The sequence below is a fragment of the Microcaecilia unicolor genome, chromosome 6, assembly GCF_901765095.1.
Source record: "Microcaecilia unicolor chromosome 6, aMicUni1.1, whole genome shotgun sequence".
Classification (NCBI taxonomy): Eukaryota; Metazoa; Chordata; class Amphibia; order Gymnophiona; family Siphonopidae; genus Microcaecilia; species Microcaecilia unicolor.
Window position 1 is genome coordinate 341478359 of NC_044036.1, and position 23958 is coordinate 341502316.

General features: G+C 50.2%; 1 protein-coding gene across 2 annotated transcripts in view; it reads right to left on the bottom strand.

Annotated features, from left to right (window-relative positions):
* The window catches only part of RPTOR (regulatory associated protein of MTOR complex 1), a 466323-nt gene that overhangs the window by 45959 nt on the left and 396406 nt on the right, over window positions 1-23958 (bottom strand). For both annotated transcript variants that reach the window (XM_030208599.1, XM_030208598.1), the window contains exons 21-24: window positions 19902-20020; window positions 4538-4641; window positions 4235-4418; window positions 2287-2397 (exon numbers count right to left, since the gene is read on the bottom strand). In XM_030208599.1, the coding sequence (XP_030064459.1) occupies window positions 2287-2397; window positions 4235-4418; window positions 4538-4641; window positions 19902-20020 (518 nt within the window). The remainder of the gene's footprint in view (window positions 1-2286; window positions 2398-4234; window positions 4419-4537; window positions 4642-19901; window positions 20021-23958) is intronic.

Here is a 23958-nt window from a genome sequence, read left to right on the forward strand (position 1 = left end):
TCTTGGACCAGTTGCTCCAAGAAGCAGTCATTCATTACATCTAAGAATTTTAACTCCCTAGCGTTCCCTGATGTAACATTTATCCAGTCAATATTGGGGTAATTTGAAATCACTCATTATTATAATGTTGCACAATTTGCCAGCTTTCCTAATTTCTGTAAACATTTATCCGTCCTGGTGGACGGCAGTACAGACCTACCAGTATACTCTTTCCCTTCACGTATGGAGTTTCTATCCCTAAGGATTCCACGCTGCTATCTGTTTCATGTAGAATATTTATTTTCTTTGACTCAATTCCCTAACACATAGCACAACCTCCGTCCAATCTGATCCACTCTATCATTGCAACATAATTTGTACACCGATAACAGTGTCCCACTGATTGTCCTCCTTCCACCATGTCTCTAAAACACCTATAATATCTGCCTCTTCATTTGGTGCTATATACCCCGATTCTCCCATCTTATTTTTTAGGCTTCTAGCATTTGTATAGAGACACTTCAAATTGTGTTTTTTCTAGCATCTACAAGCTGCTTTGAAGTTGATGGGGGATAATTTGCATCCTTTGCTGCTCTCCCATTAAATGCTCCTGGCTTTTTTTCATCATTATTGAAACCTCTCTGTTGGGATTCCCTAAATGTCCCGTTTCAAAAGTATCCTTCGAGTGCACTTCTGGGCGACTGTCGTTTCCCCCCCCCCCCCCCCCCCCCCCCGCCATTTTAGTTTAAAAGCTGCTCTATCTCCTTTTTAAAATTTAGCACCAGCAGCCTGGTTCCATCTCGGTTGAGGTGGAGTCCATCTGTTCAAACTCCCCCTTCCCCAGAATGTTATCCAGTTTCTAACAGATCTAAATCCCTCATCCCTGCACCATTGTCTCAACCACGCAGTGAAACTTTGGAGCTCTGCCTGCCTCTTGGGTCCTGCGCATGGAACTGGGGAGCATTTCTGAAATTATTATTTATTGCATTTGTATCCCACATTTTCCCACCTATTTGCAGGCTCAATTTGGCTTACGTTGTTCCGTCATGACAATCGCCATTTCCGGAGTGAGAGATAACAGTGGTATTACAATAAAGATCTTAATTGATATAATAGATTGAGCAGTCAAGTTTAAGGAGTTCATATTCGGAATAAGAGATAGGGTGGTATTGCGTTAGAGTTCATTCGTGGTGGAGTACTCTGGAGGATCTGGATTTCAGCTTTCTACCTAAGAGCCTAAATTTGGCTTCCAGAACCTCCCTCCCACATTTCCTACATCACTGGTAGTCACATGTAACAAGACTTGGCTTCTTCCCAGCACTATCTAAAATGTTATCCACATTATGCTTGAGGTCTGCCACCTTCGCATTAGGCAGGAAAGTAACCAGGCGATCCTCATGGCCACCAGCTACCCAACTATCTAAATGTCTAATGACTGAATCACCAGCTACAACAGCTGTCCTAATCCTTCGCTCCTGGAGACACATTCTTAGTGTTAAGAGGATATTGCATCCCTCTAGTGGGCAGCGCCTGGTTACAAGATTACTTCCTACTTCACTAGGGTAATGCTCTCCTTCTAGGAGACTTCCCTCCTCCAAGGCAACACAGGGGCTGCCAGACTGGAAGTGGGACTTCTCTACAATGTCCCTGTAGGCCTCCTCTATGTACCTCTGTCTCCCTCACACCCTACAAGTCTGCTACTCTAGCCCTCAAGAAGACGGACTCGCTGTTTGTATTGAGCACACAGATATAACCTCTCGCCAACTGGGAGAGAATCATGCATGTGAATCTCAGTGCGAAAGACTGGATAGCACCCCTCTTGCTGCTGGACTGCTGTCAGCATTAATGTGCTGTTTAAACTTCTTAAGGTATAGGGATATTAGATTAATATAAAGAACGTTATGATTATATGGTATATTGTGTGATTTATTTAGGGTTTGCTTCTCAGAAAGTAATTAAATGTAATTAAAACTCTAATGAAAACTCCCCTCTTGTTATCCTGGTCTCAGGTGTTAAGCACAGACTCTGTCACATGGTACTAAGAATCAGATAGAGCAGCAGACTCTGTGTGTGTGTATGTGCGCTTGCCTCCTGTGTCCAATGGAAATGATGCACAGCGACGCCTCCTGTGCCACATACGTGATTGAGGAACAGTGTTGGCTTCATGTGTGTGATGATGTGCATCCCTTCCTGTGTGTGTGCTGTGCAGTAGTATTGTGCACAGATTCAGAGATAACAGACAGATTTGCACATGTGTGCATCACCTCACTGCAAGTGCCTCAGCAGTCCATCACTGGGTCCCCTTACCTTCATAACAGGCTGTGCAAAGTATTTAGCACTCCAGTCGCAAAAGCCTGTCTGCAGTGCGGCAGAAATGAAGTTTTTGTGAACTGTGGTTTCATCACAATCATCTGCAGCCTGCCAGGAGCAAAATACGCATATGAGGAATGGAGAAAGAAATGGAGGAGAGAGAGTACAGATACAGTCTGGTTAGTGATGTAATTCCAGTTCCTGACCTGAGATTTCTAAAGAAATTAATAGAATAAGGAGAATGTGGCTGTGAGCACCTGGAGATGAGCCCTTGGCTCAGGAACCTTTTCCGGAGAAGGGAAGGTGGTAGAACTAGAGGACATGAAATGAGGTTGAAGGGGGGCAGACTCAGGAAGTATTTTTTCACGGAGAGAGTAGTGGATGCTTGGAATGCCCTCCCGCGGGAGGTGGTGGAAATGAAAACGGTAACAGAATTCAAACATGCGTGGGATAAGCATAAAGGAATCCTGTGCCGAAGGAATGGATCCTCAGGAGCTTAGTCAAGATCGGGAGGCGGGGCTGGTGGTAGGGAGGCGGGGATAGTGCTGGGAAGACTTATACGGTCTGTGCCAAAGCCGGTGGTGGGAAGCGGGACTGGTGGTTGGGAGGCGGGGATAGTGCTGGGCAGACTTGTACGGTCTGTGCCAGAGCCAGTGGTTGGGAGGCGGGGCTGGTGGTTGGGAGGCGGGGATAGTGCTGGGCAGACTTGTACGGTCTGTGCCAGAGCTGGTGGTTGGGAGGCGGGGATAGTGCTGGGCAGACTTGTACGGTCTGTGCCAGAGCCAGTGGTTGGGAGGCGGGGCTGGTGGTTGGGAGGCGGGGATAGTGCTGGGCAGACTTGTACGGTCTGTGCCAGAGCTGGTGGTTGGGAGGCGGGGCTGGTGGTTGGGAGGCGGGGATAGTGCTGGGCAGACTTGTACGGTCTGTGCCAGAGCTGGTGGTTGGGAGGCGGGGCTGGTGGTTGGGAGGCGAGGATAGAGTTGGGCAGACTTATACGGTCTGTGCCAAAGCCAGTGGTTGGGAGGTGAGGCTGGTGGTTGGGAGGCGGGGATAGTGCTGGGCAGACTTATACGGTCTGTGCCCTGAAGAGCACAGGTACAAATCAAAGTAGGGTATACACAAAAAGTAGCAAATATGAGTTATCTTGTTGGGCAGACTGGATGGACCGTGCAGGTCTTTTTCTGCCCTCATCTACTATGTTACTATGTTACTAGAAGCAGCTACTACACAAGTTGTAGAAGGTCATTAAGTAAAACCAATGAAAAGTCACATAGACGGATACGAAAGGAAAACACAGGGAGGAGCTATTACAGTCTAAAGGGAAGGTACAGCTGTGTCTGTGGGTTTGGTACTGGGAGAGTAAATGGGTGCTGTGGGGAAGGAGTGAGGGGCACTGGCAGAGCCGGGTCTGTGAGAATCTCAATACTAGAATGTCAGGGGATGGTGCAGGGCAGGAGTGAGGTATATTGGCAAAGCTGTCCAAAGGAATCCTGAAAAGCGTGCATGTGCACTGTAATTCTGTTTTCATGTCATTACGAACGAATGGAAGCTTCTACTAAGGTTCTGGCACCCTGTGCTGGAGCTGAACAACAGAGAAAGATTCCCACGACTCTAGTGTGACACAACAGCACCACTCTACGCACAAAGTCACTGAATATTTACAGAAGCAGAAACAACTCACTACCATCAAATATTTAGAGGCAGCAGCTGTTCCATAGTCAACGACGGAAGATTTTAATCTCAATTCAGCAAATAACGTCTCACACATGTTTATTACCCTTTCATTAATTAAACCTGTCATCAGCAGTTTTAACTGACTGGACTGCAAAGTTAACAAAGCTCCTTATAAAAGCATAAATTTAAGGGCATGGATGCAGGACGAAGGTGTAGTGGGGGCAAATGGGAGACAAGCCCACTGACTAAGAACCAGAGAAGTTCCTCCTACCTGATCAGGCCCCTTATCAAACATCTTTCTTGTCCGGGGAAACTGGTGGGAGTGGGGGGTGTACTGCACTCCAATGTTGCTGACGTTAGCAGGTCTCACAGAGGGCGTGTCCCTGCCGATATGCTGCTTTGGCACCTCATTGGTCAGACTGGAGCTGCTTGTGCTTGGAGTTGGAGGAGACCCCCTGCAGGGAAATAAAAGCAGGCATGGCATACTTTCCAAATATTTCTCCCATCCAGTGGACGTGGGCAAACGTGTGAAGGGTCTCGCCCACACCTAGTGAACGCACGAAAGGGAACTTACCCCACCTGATGAATGTGTATGCCCTTGCTGGTGGGACTCGCTGGCGCAGACTGTGTGAGGGACGAGGCATCGAGGATACGCTGTGGGCGAGCATTCACTGTTGCCTAGTCAGAAAGAAATGTTATTTAAAACTGGGAATAAAAAAGACAATGGGTTCTATCAATAACTTACAGAAGCATGTTATGCCCTGTGGGTCTTTGAACTCTAGTCACTGTGTTAGTTCTGGTGATGAGAAAGAGCAGTGGTTAAACTTCAATTTAATACTATGTAAGCCACATTGAGCCTGCAAATAGGTGGGAAAATGTGGGATACAAATGCAATAAAATAAATAATTTCATATACAAAACAACTAATCACTTTATAATAGTTATATTGGGAGATAAGTGAAATTGAGAACTAGAGAAGCCAAAGGTTCAAAACTCACACTGGCTACATACATAAGTACTGCCATACTGGGACAGACTGAAGGTCCGTCAAGCACAGCATCCTGTTTCCAAATGTGGCCAATCCAGGTCACAAGTACCTGGCAGAAACCTAAATAGTAGCAACATTCCATGTAGAACCCCAGAGAGTAGCAAGATTCCATGTAGAACCCTAAACAGTAGCAAGATTCTAGAATTCTAAAGAACAACAAGAATCCATGCAGAATTTCATAGTGTAGCAACATTCCATGTAGAACCCCAAAGAGTAGCAAGGTTCCATTCACAATCCTAGGTACATGAGTATTGCCATACTGGGAAAGACCGAAGGTCTATCAAGCCCAGCATCCTGTTTCCAACAGTGTCCAATCCAGTTCACAAGTACCTAGCAAGATTCTAGATTCCATGCAGAACCCCAAAGAGTAGCACAATTCCATTCAAAATCCCAAGTACATAAGTGTTGCCATACTGGGACAGACAAAAGGTCTATCAAGCCCAGCATCCTGTTTCCAACAGTGGCCTATCCAGGTCACATGTACCTGGTAGAAACCCAAATTGTAGCAACATTCCATGTAGAACCCCAAAGAATAGCAAGATTCTGGAACCCTGAAGAGTAGCAAGATTCTGGAACCCTAAAGAGTAGCAGGATTCCATGTAGAACCCCAAAGAGTAGCAACATTCCATTCAGAATCCCAAGTACATAAGTGTTGCCATACTGGGACAGACTGAAGGTCCATCAAGCACAGCATCCTGTTTCCAACAGTGGCCTATCCAGGCCACAAGTACCTGGAAAAATCCCAAAACAGTACAATACATTTTAAGCTGCTTATCCTACAAATAAGCAGTGGATTTTCCCCAAGTCCATCTTAATAATAGTCCATTTAATTATTTTTAGGAAGCTAGCCAAACCTTTTTTTAAACCCCACAAGCTAACTGCTTTTACCACATTCTCTGGCAACTTCCAGAGTTTAATTACATGTTGAGTGAAGAAATATTTTCCATTTGTTTTAAATTTACTACTTTGTAGCTTAACTGCGTGCCCCCTAGTCCTAGTATTTTTGGAAAGAGTAAACGAGCAATTCACGTCTACCCGTTCCACTCCACTCATCATTTTATGGACCTCCATCATATCGTCTCCTCAGCTGTCTTTTCTCCAAGCTGAAGAGCCCTAGACACTTTAGCCTTTCCTCATAGGGAAGTCGTCCCATCCCCTTTATCATTTTCATCGTCATTCTCTGTACCTTTTCTAATTCCACTACCTTTTTTGAAATGCGGTGACCAGAATTACACACAGTATTCAAGGTGTGGTCACACCATGGGGCTTCCAAAGGCATTATAACATCCTCATTATGATACTGGGAAAGTCATTTAACCCTCCACTGTCTCAGGTTCAAACCAATTGTAAACCCTCTGCAGACAAGAAAATACCTGAATGTATAGTCTTGAATTACTGGCGAAAGAGTGTGAGCTAAACTCAAATGGTAATGGACACACCCAGGATATCTTTCTTATGATGAACTCTTAAAAGCAGATGAGCAAAAAAAGGAGGTAAAAAACCTCACAAAACCGTGAGAATGAAAACAAAAAAGTGAGGAGAAACCAAGGAGGATATCAAAAATAACTTTATTGGGTTCCTAAAAAAACGACCCAACATGGCCGTGTTTCGGCCAAATGGCCTGCCTCAGGGGTCTTGAACAATCTCAGATGTTGCAGTGTAATATTGTACACCAATGAGAATTAACACACAGTTGTTGTTAAATCAAACCTTCTTATAAGAGAGGAGACCAAAGAAGTTTTGATTTAACAACAACAACAACTGTGTGTTAATTCTCATCGGTGTACAATATTACACTGCAACATTTGAGATTGTTCAACACCCCTGAGGCAGGCCATTTGGCCGAAACACGGCCGTGTCAGGTCGTTTTTTTTAGGAACCCAATAAAGTTCTTTTTGGTATCCTCCTTGGTTTCTCCTCACTTTTTTGTTTTCATTCGAACTCTGAAAAGCTCCAGTTGACAATGCTACCACATAGCGAATGCTACATACCTGTAGAAGGTATTCTCCGAGGACAGCAGGCTGATTGTTCTCACTGATGGGTGACGTCCTCGGCAGCCCCTCCAATCGGAATCTTCCTAGCAAAGTCCTTTGCTAGCTCTCGCGCGCATGCGCGGCCGTCTTCCCGCCCGAAACCGGCTCAAGCCGGCCAGTCCAGTATGTAGCAAGACAATACAGTTCAAGGGAAGACACAACTCCAAAGGGGAGGCGGGCGGGTTTGTGAGAACAATCAGCCTGCTGTCCTCGGAGAATACCTTCTACAGGTATGTAGCATTTGCTTTCTCCGAGGACAAGCAGGCTGCTTGTTCTCACTGATGGGGTATCCCTAGCCCCCAGGCTCACTCAAAACAACAAGCATGGTCAATTGGACCTCGCAACGGCGAGGACATAACTGAGATTGACCTAAAAAATTTACCAACTAACTGAGAGTGCAGCCTGGAACAGAACAAACAGGGCCCTCGGGGGGTGGAGTTGGATCCTAAAGCCCAAACAGGTTCTGAAGAACTGACTGCCCGAACCGACTGTCGCGTCGGGTATCCTGCTGCAGGCAGTAATGAGATGTGAATGTGTGGACAGATGACCACGTCGCAGCTTTGCAAATTTCTTCAATAGAGGCTGACTTCAAGTGGGCTACCGACGCAGCCATGGCTCTAACATTATGAGCCGTGACATGACCCTCAAGAGCCAGCCCCGCCTGGGCGTAAGTGAAGGAAATGCAATCTGCTAGCCAATTGGATATGGTGCGTTTCCCTACAGCCACTCCCCTCCTATTGGGATCAAAAGAAACAAACAATTGGGCGGACTGTCTGTGGGGCTGTGTCCGCTCCAGATAGAAGGCCAATGCTCTCTTGCAGTCCAATGTGTGCAGCTGACGTTCAGCAGGGCAGGAATGAGGACGGGGAAAGAATGTTGGCAAGACAATTGACTGGTTCAGATGGAACTCCGACACGACCTTTGGCAAGAACTTAGGGTGAGTGCGGAGGACTACTCTGTTATGATGAAATTTGGTGTAAGGGGCCTGGGCTACCAGGGCCTGAAGCTCACTGACTCTACGAGCTGAAGTAACTGCCACCAAGAAAATGACCTTCCAGGTCAAGTACTTCAGATGGCAAGAATCCAGTGGCTCAAAGGGAGGTTTCATCAGCTGGGTGAGAACGACATTGAGATCCCATGACACTGTAGGAGGCTTGACAGGGGGCTTTGACAAAAGCAAACCTCTCATGAAGCGAACAACTAAAGGCTGTCCCGAGATCGGCTTACCTTCCACCTGGTAATGGTATGCACTGATTGCGCTAAGGTGAACTCTTACAGAGTTGGTCTTGAGACCAGACTCAGACAAGTGCAGAAGGTATTCAAGCAGGGTCTGTGTAGGACAAGAGCGAGGAGCTAGGGCCTTGCTGTCACACCAGACGGCAAACCTCCTCCACAGAAAGAAGTAACTCCTCTTGGTGGAATCTTTCCTGGAAGCAAGCAAGACGCGGGAGACACCCTCTGACAGACCCAAAGAGGCAAAGTCTACGCTCTCAACATCCAGGCCGTGAGAGCCAGGGACCGGAGGCTGGGATGCAGAAGAGCCCCTTCGTTCTGCGTGATGAGGGTCGGAAAACACTCCAATCTCCACGGTTCTTCGGAGGATAACTCCAGAAGAAGAGGGAACCAGATCTGACGCGGCCAAAAAGGAGCAATCAGAATCATGGTGCCTCGGTCTTGTTTGAGTTTCAACAAAGTCTTCCCCACCAGAGGAATGGGAGGATAAGCATACAGCAGGCCTTCCCCCCAATCCAGGAGGAAGGCATCCGATGCCAGTCTGCCGGGGGCCTGAAGCCTGGAACAGAACTGAGGGACTTTGTGATTCACTCGAGATGCGAAGAGATCCACCAAGGGGGTGCCCCACGCTTGGAAGATCTGGCGCACCACTCTGGAGTTGAGCGACCACTCGTGAGGTTGCATAATCCTGCTCAATCTGTCGGCCAGACTGTTGTTTACGCCTGCCAGATATGTGGCTTGGAGCACCATGCCGAGACGGCGAGCCCAGAGCCACATGCTGACGGCTTCCTGACACAGGGGGCGAGATCCGGTGCCCCCCTGCTTGTTGACATAGTACATGGCAACCTGGTTGTCTGTCTGAATTTGGATAATTTGATGGGACAGCCGATCTCTGAAAGCCTTCAGAGCGTTCCAGATCGCTCGCAACTCCAGGAGACTGATCTGTAGACCGCGTTCCTGGAGGGACCAGCTTCCTTGGGTGTGAAGCCCATCGACATGAGCTCCCCATCCCAGGAGAGACGCATCCGTTGTCAGCACTTTTTGTGGCTGAGGAATTTGGAAAGGACGTCCCAGAGTCAAATTGGACCAGATTGTCTACCAATACAGGGATCCGAGAAAACTCGTGGACAGGTGGATCACGTCTTCTAGACCCCCAGCAGCCTGAAACCACTGGGAGGCTAGGGTCCATTGAGCAGATCTCATGTGAAGACGGGCCATGGGAGTCACATGGACTGTGGAGGCCATGTGGCCCAGCAATCTCAACATCTGCCGAGCTGTGATCTGCTGGGACGCTCGCACCCGCGAGACGAGGGACAAGTTGTTGGCCCTCGTCTCTGGGAGATAGGCGCGAGCCGTCCGAGAATCCAGCAGAGCTCCTATGAATTCGAGTTTCTGTACTGGGAGAAGATGGGACTTTGGGTAATTTATCACAAACCCCAGTAGCTCCAGGAGGCGAATAGTCATCTGCATGGACTGCAGGGCTCCTGCCTCGGATGTGTTCTTCACCAGCCAATCGTCGAGATATGGGAACACATGCACCCCCAGCCTGCGAAGTGCCGCTGCTACTACAGCTAGGCACTTTGTGAACACCCTGGGCGCAGAGGCGAGCCCAAAGGGTAGCACACAGTACTGGAAGTGGCGTGTGCCCAACTGAAATCGCAGATACTGTGAGCTGGCAGTATCGGGATGTGTGTGTAGGCATCCTTTAAGTCCAGAGAGCATAGCCAATCGTTTTGCTGAATCATGGGGAGAAGGGTGCCCAGGGAAAGCATCCTGAACTTTTCTTTTACGAGATATTTGTTCAGGGCCCTTAGGTCTAGGATGGGACGCATCCCCCCTGTTTTCTTTTCCACAAGGAAGTACCTGGAATAGAATCCCAGCCCTTCTTGCCCGAATGGCACGGGCTCGACCGCATTGGCGCTGAGAAGGGCGGAGAGTTCCTCTGCAAGTACCTGCTTGTGCTGGAAGCTGTAAGACTGAGCTCCCGGTGGACAATTTGGAGGTTTGGAGGCCAAATTGAGGGTGTATCCTTGCCGGACTATTTGAAGAACCCACTGATCGGAGGTTATGAGAGGCCACCTTTGGTGAAAAGCTTTCAACCTCCCTCCGACTGGCAGGTCGCCCGACACTGACACTTGGATGTCGGCTATGCTCTGCTGGAGCCAGTCAAAAGCTCGCCCCTTGCTTTTGCTGGGGAGCCGCGGGGCCTTGCTGAGGCGCACGCTGCTGACGAGAGCGAGCGCGCTGGGGCTTAGCCTGGGCCGCAGGTTGTCGGGAAGGAGGATTGTACCTACGCTTACCAGAAGTATAGGGAACAGTCTTCCTTCCCCCGAAAAATCGTCTACCTGTAGAGGGAGAAGCTGAAGGCTGCCGGCGGGAGAACTTGTCGAATGCGGTGTCCCGCTGGTGGAGAGACTCTACCACCTGCTCGACTTTTTCTCCAAAAATGTTGTCCGCACGGCAAGGCGAGTCCGCAATCCGCTGCTGGATTCTATTCTCCAGGTCGGCGGCACGCAGCCATGAGAGCCTGCGCATCACCACACCTTGAGCAGCGGCCCTGGACGCAACATCAAAAGTGTCATAAACTCCTCTGGCCAGGAATTTTCTGCACGCCTTCAGCTGCCTGACCACCTCCTGAAAAGGCTTGGCTTGCTCAGGGGGAAGAGCATCAACCAAGCCCGCCAACTGTCGCACATTATTCCGCATGTGTATGCTCGTGTAGAGCTGGTAAGACTGAATTTTGGCCACGAGCATAGAGGAATGGTAGGCCTTCCTCCCAAAGGAGTCTAAGGTTCTAGAGTCTTTGCCCGGGGGCGCCGAAGCATGCTCCCTAGAACTCTTAGCCTTCTTTAGGGCCAGATCCACAACTCCAGAGTCGTGAGGCAACTGGGTGCGCATCAGCTCTGGGTCCCCATGGATCCGGTACTGGGACTCGATCTTCTTGGGGATGTGGGGATTAGTTAAAGGCTTGGTCCAGTTCGCCAGCAATGTCTTTTTGAGGACATGGTGCAGGGGAACAGTGGACGCTTCCTTAGGTGGAGAAGGATAGTCCAGGAGCTCAAACATTTCAGCCCTGGGCTCGTCCTCCACAACCACCGGGAAGGGGATGGCCGTAGACATCTCCCGGACAAAGGAAGCAAAAGACAGACTCTCGGGAGGAGAAAGCTGTCTTTCAGGAGAGGGAGTGGGATCAGAAGGTAGACCCTCAGACTCCTCGTCCGAGAAATATCTGGGGTCTTCTTCTTCCTCCCACGAGGCCTCACCCTCGGTGTCAGACACAAGTTCACGGACCTGCGTCTGCAACCGTGCCCGGCTCGACTCCGCGGAGCCACGTCCACGATGGGGGCGTCGAGAGGTAGACTCCCTCGCCCGCATCGGCGAAGCTCCCTCCGCCGACGCAGTCGGGGAGCCCTCCTGGGAGGTGGCCGCAGTCGGCACCGCACACGGTACCGACGTCGGGGACCTCACCCCGGGCGATGGGCCAGCCGGCGCCACGCTCGACGGTACCGGAGGCGCAAGCCCCGCCGTACCGGAGGGGTAGGGCGCAACAGCTCTCCCAGAATCTCTGGGAGAACGGCCCGGAGGCTCTCGTTCAGAGCGGCTGCAGAGAAAGGCATGGAGGTCGATGCAGGCGTCGACGTCAGAACCTGTTCCGGGCGTGGAGGCTGTTCCGGGCTGTCCAGAGTGGAGCGCATCGACACCTCCTGAACAGAGGGTGAGCGGTCCTCTCGGTGCCGATGCCTGCTGGGTGCTGAATCCCTCGGCGACCCAGAGCTCTCGGTGCCGACGCGGGGAGGGGACCGGTGGCGATGCTTCTTCGACTTCTTCCGAAGCATGTCACCGGAGCTCCCCGGCACCGACGAGGAGGACGTAGAATCCAGCCGTCGCTTCCTCGGGGCCGAGGCCGAAGGAGGTCGGTCTCGGGGGGGCTGTACCGCAGGAGCCCTCAGGGTAGGAGGAGACCCACCCGAGGGCTCACCGCCACCAGCAGGGGAATGGACAGCCCTCACCTGCACTCCACTCGATGCACCACCGTCCGACGACATCAGGAGACGAGGTCCCGGTACCACCGACGTCGATGCAGCTATCCGATGTCTCGGCGCCGATGCAGAGGGCCGATGCCTCGATGCACTGGCAGCCAAGGAAGAAGGTCTGGACGCTGATGACGTCGATGCACACGATGACCCCGGTGCCGATGCCGACGAAGAGCCCGAGAACAAAACGTTCCACTGGGCCAATCTCGCTACTTGAGTCCGCCTTTGTAAGAGGGAACACAGACTACAGTTCTGGGGACGGTGCTCGGCCCCCAGACACTGAAGACACGAAGAGTGCCTATCAGTGAGCGAGATTACCCGGGCGCACTGGGTGCACTTCTTGAAGCCGCTGGAAGGCTTCGATGTCATGGGCGGAAAAATCACGCCGGCGAAGTCAAAATCCGAAATGACGAATTTGGAGCACCAAAACTTTAAGGGAGAAAAATCTCGACCGAGGCCGAAAAGAGGCCTACCCCAACAACGAAAGAAAACTTACCGGGGCAAAAACTGGAAGTACGGGAAGGGGCAAACGAAACCCAAGGGGGTTTCCGGAGCACTTTCCGTAACGAAAAGAAACTTTTCCGAAGAAAAAACACGTCGATTAGATAACGGACGCGCGAGGTCGACTCTCCGGGGCTCGACACGACAAAAACACAGCCGAACCGAGTGCGGACGAAAGAAGACTGGCCGGCTTGAGCCGGTTTCGGGCGGGAAGACGGCCGCGCATGCGCGGTGCGAGCGGGCGCGCGAGAGCTAGCAAAGGACTTTGCTAGGAAGATTCCGATTGGAGGGGCTGCCGAGGACGTCACCCATCAGTGAGAACAAGCAGCCTGCTTGTCCTCGGAGAAAAACAGATACATACTTGAAGACAGGACTGACCAGACAGAGCCAGCCACTCGTCTAAGACCAGTGGCGTAGCAAGGGCGGGGCGGTGGGGGCGGTCCACCCCGGGTGTCAACGGGTGGGGGGGTGCTCCGTCCACCCCCCCAGTGCAGCGCCTCTCACTCCCCCCCCCGACAGTCCCCACCTGCCTACCAGCTGAGCTCCGGCCATCACCTCCAATCTGCAGCGCTGCTGACTTTAAATGAAGAAAACCGTCTCGTCGTTGGCCCTTCACTCACTGAGTCCCGCCCTCGAGGAAATAGGAAGTTATATCAGAGGGAGGGGCTCAGTAGTGAAGGGCCAACGACGAGATGGTTTTCTTCATTTAAAGTCAGTAGCGCTGCAGATTGGAGGTGCCGGCAGGAGCTCAGCTGGTAGGCAGGTGGAGACTGTCGGGGGGAGTGAGAGGCGCTGCGCGGGGGGGGGGGGGGTTTAGGGTCCACACCAGGGGGGTGCCGACGCCAGGGGGGGTGCCGTTCCATGCCGGGGGGGGGGGGGGGGGGCGCCGTGTTGCACTGCACCCAGGGGGGGGGGTGCGTGCAGCGGCGATCCGCCCTGGGTGTCAGCCAAGCACGGAACACCACTGTCTAAGACTAACTCTTTTCACAAATCAATTATGCCTTTGTGATGTGGCCATACAGTTGGACTCAATATCAAAACGAAGCCCGATAGAACAGGACAAAAACAAGGTGGAGTCGGAGTCCAAAAGGAATCTCCTGCCTTTGCATGCGACAGAATCCTTCAGTACTGTAAGATAAAGGAATACTGTGCTGGTAAACAGAATCCAGCCTGCTGTGTTCAGAAATGAATAGAATATTAGTCTGAAAGGGAAAAAAAAAATACTATGTCAGAGACCTAGAATGGCAGGCTTAGTGACAATGTGAACTGTACATGCCAGAAGAAAGGATTTTAATTTAGCTCTCTAGACATAAGAGCTCTGAGGCTGATGTACTTGGTAAGGCAAGGCGAATCTATGTCCAGCCTACATGAAAACACTGACCTCCAGTCCCTTTAAGTGATACACCAGGTACAGTCTACTTAAAGTCACAAGAACCACACTGCAGGTCTACCCAGATCATTTACTATAAGGCTGGACCTGAATGAGGGCAAGTGTGTTATATTAACACATTAATGTTTGTTAAAGCCAAGTATTAAGAACAGGAACACTGGAAAACACATTCATTTTGAAACTTAAAACACCAACAGTACTTCGTAGTCTATGCCACTACAAAAATATTGCTCCAACTGTCCTCTGTCCCCTTCTTCAGCGTTATCTTCTCTATACTTTGTGAACATCCATGAGGGGGCAGGAAGAGCAAGCGAGGTGCTAAAATGGCCACAGGTACAGGACTGAGTATGGAGCAGCCTAGGTAGAAGATTCATGTAGTAATCAGGGTTGCTAAGTTTTACTTAAAGGGCTGTTCTGGCTGCTCAGATCCAGCAGCTGCAGTCTTGATCGTGGAGAGTTTGAATAACAGCTGCATTAGACAGAAGAACGTTCTTTCTGTTTCTGCATTATATATAAACTTTCCACAAGAGAACATGGATATGTGCTTGAAGCCTAAATGGCAATTATTCAGACTTGGAAGACAGAAGGCATTTGTCTTTACAAGTCACTGCTTGTATAAATAACATTTTAATTAAAAAAATATTAAAAATGGGCCCTTTTTTATTGAAGCTAGTCAAGAAATGATTTAGGAATAGATGTCAAACATAGCACCATCTAAGACTTACCCTGTGGTGAGTCTCAGCCACACAGGCCTGTGATGCAGACAGATTTACCGCATTAAGTAATTCAGCCTCCAGAACAAAAATGAAAGAAACGGAGTGCAATGGAGAATTCACATGATATGCACAAGAATATAGGCTGAGATCAGTTGGCTCATTACGCTGTGATCAGCTGCAGCTTTTTGATATTGGCAGTGTGTGTAAGGAGCTGCGATGGACATGAAGAAAACTGTCTGGAAAACCTCTACTCTACGGGGAGAATATTGACCCAATGTCTGAAAATATGTATGTGGGTGGCATCAGAGCTGACTACAGATTATACGTAAAATTGAGCCACTTGACTATATAATTTAAGTATCAATCTTTATAAGACCAAAATTACCAGTCCAAAAAGGGGGCAGGATTTGGGGCATTGGATGGCTGATGACACTCGGACATATAAGAACAATTCTATAACTGGGTGCGCCTTTCAGACATCTCCAGGGAAAGATGAAAAGACTCTGGATGTAGCAGGAAAGAAGACCCTCCAAGGGACCAGACTGAATTCTGAGAGACTGGAGCCCATCAATTTCAGTGGGTGAAATACTACGACCACATACAAAGGAAGGCAAACGCTGTTTTTTTGAGTCTTGCTTACAGAATGTTCTCGAGGTGTGAGGAGCGGCAATGTTTGCTCTAAGGAGTGGCCTGGTGTGTGAAAATTTGTGTGTGTGTGAGCAACAAGTTTTAAAAACCAACAATTTTTGAGCGCCAGTATTAGCGATGCATTTCTGTATATAGCACAAAATACATTTTTGTGAGCAACCATGTAAAATCCGTGAGCAATGCTCCTAAAATGTATGAGCAATCACTCATGTGCTCCGTTTAGAGGGAACACTGAGGAGCGGTCAGTCCAATTTTTATTTTATATAAAAAAATAAAGCATATAAACAATATCTAGGTGAGCAGTATAATACTGGAAGTTCCAGGTTATGCGTATATATTCAGAGGTGCTGTCTACATGGACAGCACAACCACCATTTCAGTAAGACATTTTCAAAATCAAAATATTAATGTCTAAGTTTAGGAATAGAGAAAGCTCTAAGCAACTGTTGTGTGTAATAGGTCATGGAGAAGATAGATAAGTGTTGTGCGATGACTGTGTGGAGAGAAGAGAATGTTGGGGGGGGGGGGGGGGGGTTGGTGGTGGGCGCAAGCAGGAGAGGTGGTGGTCTTCGGGGGGCAAGGAGTGTGTGAAGGGAGTGTGAGCAGGAGAGGTGGTGGTCTTTGGGGGGGCAAGCAGTGTGTGAAGGGAGTGTGAGCAGGAGAGGTGGTGGTCTTTGGGGGGGGCAAGCAGTGTGTGAAGGGAGTGTGAGCAGGAGAGGTGGTGGTCTTTGGGGGGGGCAAGCAGTGTGTGAAGGGAGTGTGAGCAGGAGAGGTGGTGGTCTTTGGGGGGGCAAGCAGTGTGTGAAGGGAGTGTGAGCAGGAGAGGTGGTGGTCTTTGGGGGGGCAAGCAGTGTGTGAAGGGAGTGTGAGCAGGAGAGGTGGTGGTCTTTGGGGGGGCAAGCAGTGTGTGAAGGGAGTGTGAGCAGGAGAGGTGGTGGTCTTTGGGGGGGCAAGCAGTGTGTGAAGGGAGTGTGAGCAGGAGAGGTGGTGGTCTTTGGGGGGGGCAAGCAGTGTGTGAAGGGAGTGTGAGCAGGAGAGGTGGTGGTCTTTGGGGGGGGCAAGCAGTGTGTGAAGGGAGTGTGAGCAGGAGAGGTGGTGGTCTTTGGGGGGGGCAAGCAGTGTGTGAAGGGAGTGTGAGCAGGAGAGGTGGTGGTCTTTGGGGGGGGCAAGCAGTGTGTGAAGGGAGTGTGAGCAGGAGAGGTGGTGGTCTTTGGGGGGGCAAGCAGTGTGTGAAGGGAGTGTGAGCAGGAGAGGTGGTGGTCTTTGGGGGGGCAAGCAGTGTGTGAAGGGAGTGTGAGCAGGAGAGGTGGTGGTCTTTGGGGGGGCAAGCAGTGTGTGAAGGGAGTGTGAGCAGGAGAGGTGGTGGTCTTCGGGGGGCAATCAGTGTGTGAAGGGAGTGTGAGCAGGAGAGGTGGTGGTCTTTGGGGGGGCAAGCAGTGTGTGAAGGGAGTGGGAGCAGGAGAGGTGGTGGTCTTTGGGGGGGCAAGCAGTGTGTGAAGGGAGTGTGAGCAGGAGAGGTGGTGGTCTTTGGGGGGGCAAGCAGTGTGTGAAGGGAGTGTGAGCAGGAGAGGTGGTGGTCTTTGGGGGGGCAAGCAGTGTGTGAAGGGAGTGTGAGCAGGAGAGGTGGTGGTCTTTGGGGGGGCAAGCAGTGTGTGAAGGGAGTGTGAGCAGGAGAGGTGGTGGTCTTTGGGGGGCAAGCAGTGTGTGAAGGGAGTGTGAGCAGGAGAGGTGGTGGTCTTTGGGGGGGCAAGCAGTGTGTGAAGGGAGTGTGAGCAGGAGAGGTGGTGGTCTTTGGGGGGGCAAGCAGTGTGTGAAGGGAGTGTGAGCAGGAGAGGTGGTGGTCTTTGGGGGGGCAAGCAGTGTGTGAAGGGAGTGTGAGCAGGAGAGGTGGTGGTCTTTGGGGGGGCAAGCAGTGTGTGAAGGGAGTGTGAGCAGGAGAGGTGGTGGTCTTTGGGGGGGCAAGCAGTGTGTGAAGGGAGTGTGAGCAGGAGAGGTGGTGGTCTTTGGGGGGGCAAGCAGTGTGTGAAGGGAGTGTGAGCAGGAGAGGTGGTGGTCTTTGGGGGGGCAAGCAGTGTGTGAAGGGAGTGTGAGCAGGAGAGGTGGTGGTCTTTGGGGGGGCAAGCAGTGTGTGAAGGGAGTGTGAGCAGGAGAGGTGGTGGTCTTTGGGGGGGCAAGCAGTGTGTGAAGGGAGTGTGAGCAGGAGAGGTGGTGGTCTTTGGGGGGGCAAGCAGTGTGTGAAGGGAGTGTGAGCAGGAGAGGTGGTGGTCTTTGGGGGGGCAAGCAGTGTGTGAAGGGAGTGTGAGCAGGAGAGGTGGTGGTCTTTGGGGGGGCAAGCAGTGTGTGAAGGGAGTGTGAGCAGGAGAGGTGGTGGTCTTTGGGGGGGGCAAGCAGTGTGTGAAGGGAGTGTGAGCAGGAGAGGTGGTGGTCTTTGTGGGGGGCAAGCAGTGTGTGAAGGGAGTGTGAGCAGGAGAGGTGGTGGTCTTTGGGGGGGGGCAAGCAGTGTGTGAAGGGAGTGTGAGCAGGAGAGGTGGTGGTCTTTGGGGGGGGCAAGCAGTGTGTGAAGGGAGTGTGAGCAGGAGAGGTGGTGGTCTTTGGGGGGGCAAGCAGTGTGTGAAGGGAGTGTGAGCAGGAGAGGTGGTGGTCTTTGGGGGGGCAAGCAGTGTGTGAAGGGAGTGTGAGCAGGAGAGGTGGTGGTTTTTGGGGGGGCAAGCAGTGTGTGAAGGGAGTGTGAGCAGGAGAGGTGGTGGTCTTTGGGGGGGCAAGCAGTGTGTGAAGGGAGTGTGAGCAGGAGAGGTGGTGGTCTTTGGGGGGGCAAGCAGTGTGTGAAGGGAGTGTGAGCAGGAGAGGTGGTGGTCTTTGGGGGGGCAAGCAGTGTGTGAAGGGAGTGTGAGCAGGAGAGGTGGTGGTCTTTGGGGGGGCAAGCAGTGTGTGAAGGGAGTGTGAGCAGGAGAGGTGGTGGTCTTTGGGGGGGCAAGCAGTGTGTGAAGGGAGTGTGAGCAGGAGAGGTGGTGGTCTTTGGGGGGGCAAGCAGTGTGTGAAGGGAGTGTGAGCAGGAGAGGTGGTGGTCTTTGGGGGGGCAAGCAGTGTGTGAAGGGAGTGTGAGCAGGAGAGGTGGTGGTCTTCGGGGGGGGGGCAAGTAAGTGTGTGAAGGGAGTGTGAGCAGGAGAGGTGGTGGTCTTTGGGGGGGCAAGCAGTGTGTGAAGGGAGTGTGAGCAGGAGAGGTGGTGGTCTCTGCTTAAAGCCCACCTCTGCAATGCTGCCTTCGGCACCTAACTCTTACCTTCAGGATATCCAGACTGCCCCAATTTGACTGCCCCTATCGAACTGACTACTTACTTGTCCTTTAGATTGTAAGCTCTTTGAGCAGGGCCTGTCCTTTTATGTTAAATTGTACAGCGCTGCGTAACCCTAGCAGCGCTTTAGAAATGTCAAGTAGTAGTAGTAGTGGTCTTTGGGGGTGGGGGCAAGCAGTGTGTGAAGGGAGTGTGAGCAGGAGAGGTGGTGGTCTTTGGGGGGGGGGGGGGGCAAGCAGTGTGTGAAGGAAATGTGAGCAGGAGAGGTGGTGGTCTTTGGGGGGGGGGGCAAGCAGTGTGTGAAGGAAATGTGAGCAGGAGAGGTGGTTGTCTTTGGGGGGGGCAAGCAGTGTGTGAAGGGAGTGTGAACAGGAGATGTAGGGGGTCTTCGGGGGCAATCAGTGTGTGAAGGGAGTGTGAGCAGGAGAGGTGGTGGTCTTTGGGGGGGCAAGCAGTGTGTGAAGGGAGTGTGAGCAGGAGAGGTGGTGGTCTTTGGGGGGGGGCAAGCAGTGTGTGAAGGGAGTGTGAGCAGGAGAGGTGGTGGTATTTGGGGGGGGGGGGCAAGCAGTGTGTGAAGGTAATGTGAACAGGAGATGTAGGGGTCTTCGGGGGGCAATCAGTGTGTGAAGGGAGTGTGAGCAGGAGAGGTGGTGGTCTTTGGGGGGGGGGCAAGCAGTGTGTGAAGGAAATGTGAGCAGGAGAGGTGTTGGTCTTTGGGGGGGCAAGCAGTGTGTGAAGGAAATGTGAGCAGGAGAGGTGTTGGTCTTTGGGGGGGGGGGGGCAAGCAGTGTGTGAAGGAAATGTGAGCAGCAGAGGTGGTGGTCTTTGGGGGGGGGGGCAAGCAGTGTGTGAAGGAAATGTGAGCAGGAGAGGTGGTGGTCTTTGGGGGGGGGGCAAGCAGTGTGTGAAGGGAGTGTGAACAGGAGATGTAGGGGGTCTTCGGGGGGCAATCAGTGTGTGAAGGGAGTGTGAGCAGGAGAGGTGCTGTCCTGAAAGGCTCTGCTGCACGAAGACACTGAGAAGCTGAGGTAGACAGACCTACCTTGTATGCAATGCTATTAAGCACCTTCATAGCCAGGTCAGAGGCATCAGGATAAGGATCGGCCGCTAGATGCAAGAGTACTCTCCAGATCTGAGTGTAAACGCTGTTGAAGGAAACCCCTGGAAGACCAAACAAGGAGCATTACCCAGAATTAGATACAACCTATTAACTCTCAATTATTACAAAGTACTGTAATTCCCTCTCCCCTTTTCTTCCCCAAATGTAGCAGGTGCTCCTAAAATCTTAAGCCACAAATAAGCTCTGTTCTCACTGTAGCTGGTATCAAGTTGATAGTCAAACCACAGCAAGGGCAAGCCATTCCTCATGGTAGGGGTGGGGTCAGCACAGGGGCTACTGTGTTTGCTTTTTCCAAAATTGTATCTGAATTCAAGATAGGACATGCAAACTTCTAGGCGCAAAATCCCTAGTGATGCTGCTCTTTGAACGTATTATTTTCTAAAATGGCTCTTCCCATTGTCCATGTTGGCACTTAGATGTGTTCCTCTAGTGATGCTTATATGTGTTTTAGGAAGGCTCGATGTTCCCCAAGCCTTTTCTAAATAACTAGGGTTGGTTTTTTTTAATGCACTGACCTAGACACCCTGTACAAAGTTATCTTTCACATCTGCTGAAGCTGGTTTTCACTTTGTTCAGCTTATCCTGGTACAAATGCATCCACTTTTCATTAATAGCGATTTTGCAAGCACTACAGAAAACGTCTATTAGAAATGAACACTTTATATGGAGCGAGATGTCAGGGCTAGGAAAGGTAAGCTGTAGGCCTCGTACAGACATCACATGCTCTTCCATGGGTCAGATATTACATAAAGATCCACAAGACAGAACCATTTCTGACCTGATTACAGGTAAGAGGCAGGACAGGAAATTCTGTCTCAACTCTCTCAGATCTCTGTTTTCATGATAACCAAGTCACGATGCTTGCAAGCTATTCCTTGCACACCAAAGTGAAGGCTCCTTATTCATCAGTGAATAGATGTTTCCAACATGTTACAGCAGAGTCTGAATGGGGCATTTTCTGCTCTCTCTTTCTAGTCCTTGCTTTCTTTAGGGGGTAGTGTTTACAGCTATTAACTCTTAAGAGAGTTATCTGGTTAAAAAGTTCACATCCTGTTGGAACTGGGCAGAAGGGAGTAGGATCACAAACACTGGTGATATGGGTGTGGGGAGGGAGAAAGGAATTAGTGCAATTACTGAACAAAATTAAATCAATCATGGAGACATAAAGCAATAAGCAAGATGACAGCTAATTTCACATGACAGATCTGTAATTAGTAAAACTGATCTGAAGATCGCTCAATAGATTCTGCATGACTCATTTACAAAAACAATGTCTTTTTCGCTAAACAGAAGTACCAAAAAATTTAACCCCATGCAAATGTAGTTTTCTGTTGCTTGTTTTTAAGACGGTACAATATTAATGCAAAGATCATTCACTGAAGATGGAGAGTGCTCTGCAGGAAGAGACTGAATAGTCAGATTACAGGGAACAAGATAGTCTGCAGAGCATTATGGAGGATAAACCGTAATGGCAGCTTACAGACTAAGGGAATTTCGCAAGTCACAGAGTGCAGTAGGTGGCGGTGGTGGAGGAAAGAAACTTGGGATTTTCTACTCTTCAGATTTAAGCACTGCAGTGCTGTACTAACAGATATATATACCTGTATACGTTGCTGCGAACAAAATAGGCCAAGGTTAAATTCATTACACTGATGTGCCACAATTATTTTATTTGATCAGCAAATGTGACATCTGAACACCACAGACAAGACCCTGTGACCTTTCATGTTCCCCCCCAGACAGAGTTCTCTATTCTCTCCAATGCATTGGAGTCTTTCCATCTGCCCCTCAACCCCCACCCCTGTCTGAGTCGGGGGGGGGGGGGGGGAAGAAGGAACTTTGTGCTCCCCATTTTTTTGCATTACAGCCATTCTGCAACACACTTTGAACAGTCTCCCAAGCGATGATGGCTACTACTTCATCATGAGATGTACTTAATGATAGCCTCTAATCATTGATTTTACCACAAAAACATAATTAATCTTACAGCACCGGGAAAACAAGAGAGGAGGTAATGAGTTGTATCAGACAGCACTGCAGTAAGATGCTCCAATCCCTTCTCTTTCATACACAACACAAAGGATTGAGAGAAGGTGGGGGGTCATTCACAAAAGGGACAAAGGGAAAAGGTTAAAGGTTAGTCTTAAGTGTTTCTTGTTACAATAAGGGGTTGCCTCAGCCTCTGTGGAAGGACTGCAAAGGAAGTCAAACATCTGTAAGCTGAGAATAGGACAACTGTTTGACCCAGTCCTGTGCTGGAGGAAAGGGACACTGGTGCAATATGACTCCATTTACTGAGCCCATAAAATTACTCTCTCTGTCAGCTCTGTTCATGTAATTTAGGTATACAACCTGCACGGGGGCCCGCTAAATCAGGCACTAATGCATTACAGGGAAAAGCACCATACTGTAGAAGAGGTGGGCACATGAGTGGCTGGAAAGCGAGTTCAGAATAAAGTATGATTTGCCTAACCACTGGACCAAGTGAGCACAGGCAATAAAGGACACAGAAATCCTCCAGCTTCTGCTATCACTGCCAGCACATCACCTGGTCTAATGGGTAAAGCCTTCTCTCCACAAGTGCAGCATCTCTCCCCACACCTTTGTGCCAATGTCTCTCTACCTTCCTACCCCCATCCCTGTGGATCCACCATCACTCCCTTCCCCCCCCCCCGCCCCCCTGGGGTCCTGTAAACATTTACATGGGTTGCCAGCAGCATGAGGACAGGTTCCCTTTGGCCAGCTCCTGGATCTTCCTTCTGCCATGCCCCACCTCCTCTGATACAATTTCCTGTGGTTGGACAAGGGAAGAGGAGTGATGCTGGGCCAAGGAGGAAGGGGGTATGTGGAGGGAGAGAGAGACTGAACCACAAGGAGCCAATGAGGGTGGGAGAGGGCACCACTAATGCGATAGTAACATAGTAGATGATGGCAGAGAAAGACCTGTATGGTCCATTCAGTCTGCCCAACAAGATAAACTTATATGTGCTACCTAATATGTATACCTGACCTTGATTTGTCCTTGCCGTTTTCAGGGCACAGACCACAGAAGTCTGCCCAGCACTAGCTTTGCTTCCCAATTACCGGTGTTGCCACCCAATCTCCGCTAAGCTTCTGAGTATCCATTCCTTCTGAACAGGATTCCTTTGTGTTTATCCCACGCATTTTTGAATTCCGTTACCGTTTTCATCTCCACCACCTCCCGTGGGAGGGCATTCAAAGTATCTCCTACTCTTTCAATGAAAAAATACTTCCCAACATTTTTCCTGAGTCTGCCCCCCTTCAACCTCATTTCATGTCCTCTAGTTCTACCGCCTTCTCGTCTCCAGGATTAATAACTTTCAAATATTTGAACACCTGTATCATATCACCCCTGGCTCTCCTTTCCTCCAGGGTATACATGTTCAGGTCACCAAGTCTCTCCTCATATGTCTTGTAACACAAATCCCATACCATTTTTGTAGCTTTTCTTTGAACCGCTTCAATTCTTTTTACATCCTTAGCAAGATGCGGCCTCCAAAACTGAACACAATACTCCAGATGGGGCCTCACCAACGACTTATACAGGGGCATCAACACTCCCTTTCTTCTGCTGGTCACACCTCTCTCTATACAGCCTAGCAACCTTCTTGCTAAGGCCACCGCTTTGTCACACTGTTTTGTCACCTTCAGATCCTCAGATACTATCACCCCAAGATACCTCTCCTCGTCTGTACATATCAGACTCTCACCGCCTAACACATACGTCTCCTGTGGATTTCTACTCCCTAAGTGCATCACTTTGCATTTCTTCACAATGAATTTTAATTGCCAAACCTTAGACCATTCTTCTAGCTTCTGCAGATCCTTTTTCATGTTTTCCACTCCCTCCCGGGTGTCCACTCTGTTACAGATCTTAGTATCATCCGCAAAAAGGCAAACTTTACCTTCTAACCCTTCGGCAAGGTCACTCACAAATATACTGAACAGAATCTACTAA